This window comes from Triticum aestivum, chromosome 5B, assembly GCF_018294505.1.
Source record: "Triticum aestivum cultivar Chinese Spring chromosome 5B, IWGSC CS RefSeq v2.1, whole genome shotgun sequence".
Taxonomy (NCBI): Eukaryota; Viridiplantae; Streptophyta; class Magnoliopsida; order Poales; family Poaceae; genus Triticum; species Triticum aestivum.
This window is the reverse complement of record NC_057807.1, coordinates 672,148,098-672,152,544: the sequence shown is the minus strand read 5'-3', so window position 1 is coordinate 672,152,544 and position 4,447 is coordinate 672,148,098. Positions and strand designations below refer to the sequence as shown.

The 4,447-nt window shown below is 46.2% G+C and overlaps 1 protein-coding gene across 1 annotated transcript; it reads left to right on the top strand.

Moving 5' to 3' along the window:
• The first annotated feature begins 381 nt into the window (after window positions 1–381).
• Window positions 382–2,657, top strand: LOC123114089 (uncharacterized). The gene is made up of 2 exons (XM_044535458.1): window positions 382–1,756; window positions 2,322–2,657. The coding sequence occupies exon 1, from the start codon at window positions 475–477 to the stop codon at window positions 1,747–1,749; it is 1,275 nt and encodes a 424-aa protein (XP_044391393.1). The 5' UTR covers window positions 382–474; the 3' UTR covers window positions 1,750–1,756; window positions 2,322–2,657.
• The last annotated feature ends 1,790 nt before the right edge of the window (window positions 2,658–4,447 follow it).

Below are 4,447 nucleotides of genomic sequence, written 5' to 3'. Positions count from 1 at the left end.
AGACATGCTGTGCACTTTGGTGGAGATGGGTAGCTAGGGTTTTGGGAAGAAGGTAGCTCTGTATACCATGTGCGATTGCGGTAAACGTCTTGCCGATCCAGGCCGACGTGCTGCGTGTTAAATAGAGGGGTTGCGAGCCCAATACGCGTACATGTCGTTGGAGAGATTACAACTTGGGAAACAAGAATACAAGGGATAACAAGATAAAGACTACATGAATATCTATCCTGTCTAACTACTCCTCCTTCGATAGAGATCCTCCTTGCTGAACACGCCATCATATCATGCATATTGTGTTTAACACACATGTGTGGCGGTTATCGGGACCCTTTAAATATGTTCGGGCAAGTTAATCATTAAAGCGATTTCTTTCCTGCGGTAGGCCGTGAGACAGTCGGGCTGGAAAGCCGGGCTCCAAAATCCCCAATCTGCTCCAGGTGGTCAAACCATCCCACCATCCCCCGGCGCACCACCATGGCAGCATCCCCGCCGGCGATCCTGGACGAGCTCTTCGAAGAGATCCTCCTCCGCCTCCCGCCCGACGACCCGGCCTGCCTCCTCCGCGCCTCCCTCGTCTGCAAGGACTGGGGTTGCGCCGTCTCCCGCCCCCACTTCCGCCGCCGCCTCCACGAGCTCCACCGGGCGCCCCCGGTGCTCGGCCTCCTCCACGACCTGGAATGCGAGCGCGTCCCACGATTCATCCCCACCACCGCGTCGTCCTTCTCCCTCGCCGCTCCGGACGGCCGGTTCTGGCGGACCCTCGACTGCCGCCACGGCCGCGCCCTCTTCCTCTCCAACCCCCAGTCCCCGGAAACTCAGGAGCTTCTCGTGTGGGAGCCAATCACGGGTGCCCAGCAGCGCATAACGGTGCCCGCGGCGCTCCAGAGCAACTTCCCCATGGCGGCCGTCTTCTGCGCGGCGGACGGGTGCGACCACCGCGCCTGCCTCGGGGGCCCTTTCCGCGTGCTCTTCATCCTCTCGGTCGTGGTAGGCCAAGTCACTGACGACGGCTGCTATCTCACGTCGGCGTGTGCATACTCGTCGGAGACTGGCACCTGGGGCGAGCCGACCTCGTTGCCCCGCCGCTCGCCCATGCCCATGATCTTTACATTTTATTCCAGTGTGCTCGTTGGAAAGTCTCTGCTCTACTTCATGTCTGATGATGGATTCATTCTAGAGTGTGACTTGGCAAGGCACAGACTGGCTGTGTTCAACCCACCAAACCATGAGCTGGTCTGCGGCCAATATACCATCATGCTCGCCGAGGACGGTGGACTGGGAGTTTGCCAAAGGTTGAATCAGCAGCTCAAATTGTGGTCAAGGGAGGTGAGTGACAGGGCTGATGCACGATGGATGCTGAGCCGGGTCGTCTACCTGGAAAATTTGCTCCCAGTTGGTGCTCTTGTGGATGCAGAGACCAGAGTGCAAGTGCTGGGCTTTGCCGAGGGAGCAAATACCATTTTCCTGACCACGGTTGATGGCATCTTCATGATCGAACTGCAATCAGAGCGGGCGAGGAGGGTGTGCGGTGATCATCTCTTTTGTTATTTGATTCCAGTTGTCAGCTTCTACACTCCTGTGCCTCGAGGTGAGCACAGGGATCCGTCGTTGAAGCATAGTGAGGATTCAGGTGGTGGGGAGCAAGGAGGGGAGGAGAAAACAGAGGAACACCAATTGATCAACGAAATGAGTCAAATGTTACCAAGGGGGACTTTGTCAACGCTTTCGATTGCATCAACCACGCCATAGAGAACAGGTTAGGATTCTCTTCCCAAAAGCCGCTAGCCCCGCTGAAGTGTGCCAATGTGTTATTTGTGTGGAAACTAACTTGGAACTAGTTTGGTGCTTTCTTGGATCTGTTATTGTTCTATAACATGTCCCTAGTCGCTCTGAACCTTTGGCTTCTGTATTTTGTAAGACAAGGATTAGTGGGGTTCAAGGTGTTCTAAGATGTCCCTAGTTGCTATGAATGTGTTGCTGTTTGAGATGTCACTCGTTAACAATACTTGGGAGTCAGAGCCTAGTATGTTCTATTATTGATGTGCACTTTGTGATTATCATCGTATCAAAGTATGATTACCATGCTATCCAGTACTAGCTAGTTCCAAATATCTCATCACTCTGCAGTTTATTCGTACTGTACTTCATGATCTGAGCAGACACTAGCCAGTTGTTTGAAAAGGCAGCCAATAGAACAAACTTAGCACCTTGTATCGTCAAATTGGTTGACAGGATAATTATAGCTGTGCTGTCCTATCATAGATCACAATAACTCTCTGCCTTAACAATTATAGACTGAAGTTGTATATCTTTATTGTCAGGGTTCCACCCTATGATGAAGTTGCTCCTGAGTGTACCAGCATGGTTTACGGACATGTATGCGTCTTGCTATATGAAGAATACGTGAAGACTTCAACCAGCAAAGATGATGCTGGGAACTCAAACGACCTCAGGTAGCAATGTTGATGATGCTCCACCTTCAGAGAAAAGGTGATTCTGAATAATATGCTGTATATACTACTGATCCTTTTGCCCCAGAGGCCCAGACCGGTGTTGCTAAATACTCACAAGTTTTCATTATTCTCTAAGTATTTGTGTGAAATTTTATTTGTATGTAGCAGTTTCTCAAACAAGTAGTGAAACCAACTGAACCCAGAGCTGTTAACATAGCATGAATGCTGGCCCAAGGGAATCATATTACACACGCAGATGTGAAGTGTGTTTGGGACTTGGAACAGACTGTCATTGGAAGAGCGTTCAATATAAGTTATTTTCCTGATAGTTAGTGTGTATTATTAAGTTTTAAAACATGGATAGTGGCTAGATGATGTTGCACATAGAAAACTTTAGCTTGGTCATAACCAGCTTCTTTATAGCTGTACATAGTTTGACCATATACCCAGTCACACTACAGCTATATCTACAACTACAGTGAGTGATCAGTCCCACCCACAAAATACTCTCCATCAGTGAGCTCTTAGAGCCAACCATGACTACCTGTTCTGTCGCAGTGATTGCCTGTCATGGTGGAGGCAGTAAGCAATTTGGGTTTTTATCACACTAGATGTGACATTTCAGTGAATGTGTGGTTTATCACAATCTAGCATATTGAAAGGAACTGAACATGTGTGCTGGTACAGAGAAAGTTCTGTCCAAAATGAGGAGCATCACAAATGAAGTTGGACATAAGGAAAAAAAAATCTTTTTTAAACTGTCGAGGCACCAATATATGCAAGATCCCAAGTACTTGCCATAGAATCCACACCTTACAGAGCAAGAACAATTAATTGACAAACAGTAAGAGAAGTGAAGAATAATACACTTGCACCATAGTACAGCAGGAGGTGAATATTGCTGCTGATCATTCTCTATGCTTATTTGCATAAACTGAGAACCGTGCAGGAACCGATACTTCCTGTACAGGATGGGTGCAGCTTATGAGGCATGAAACCTTTGGGAAAAAATCATATTATTTTGTAAGTCTAGAAACAGGGGGAACACAAACAAACAGTGAGAAAACTAACTTATCCAGAATATACAAAGTATGTAAATAACAACACTTCTTATTGTGGGAAAGAAAGAACAATTCAAACTACGGTTACTTGATAGGAAATGTAACTTTTTTTACATGAAAGGTAACTCTGCTTTTATCTTTGTGCCCTGGTACTTTTCCTGAATAATTATTTGTCTGTAATAGCAGCAATCTTAGTTGTGCTGCTATTCACCTCCAGTTCCTCCTACGCAAAATGAAAAATTGATAGAAAAATATGTGCCAACGGCATGGCTGCATATTCCTTGCAGGTTCAGGCACTCTGTAAGGATGGTGCTACAGCTCTAAGTAGAAACTAGATGGTGTACTAATCCAGTTCAATAACATAGCAGACCTGCAATGGAATTAGCTATGCATGATGTCTACTTATAGAGCAACGTTGGACACAATGGAAACACATGAGCTGGACTGGAATGATAATATTAGGCGTGCTAACGATGTTGGTCATTTTCTTGACACAAAGGCACGGCTGAAATGTATGGAATAACCTACAATACAACGTACTCCCTCCGTTCGGAATTACTCGTCCAAGAATGAATGTATCTAGATGTATTTTAGTTGTAGATACATCCATTTTTGTGACAAGTAATTCCAAACGGAGGGAGTAGGAAGTAATTCATCTTCTGCCCATCTTCTCAATAAATGTAGCATTTGCTGCAGAAGGTGCTGTTCATCTGAGGTAATCAAGAAAATATGCAATGAACATCAGGACAGATTGTACTACATATTACTCTGAACATCTGGACCAACGCAAGTTTTGGTGGTCAAACATCAGGACCAACTTTTGATTTTTGCATCTTGGAGGCAATAATCATGTCTAGGATTTACCGATGTAACCTTTATGTTTTCCTGCTTCCAACAATGCTGGATTGTGATGCGCCTTTTTTCTAAAAAAAA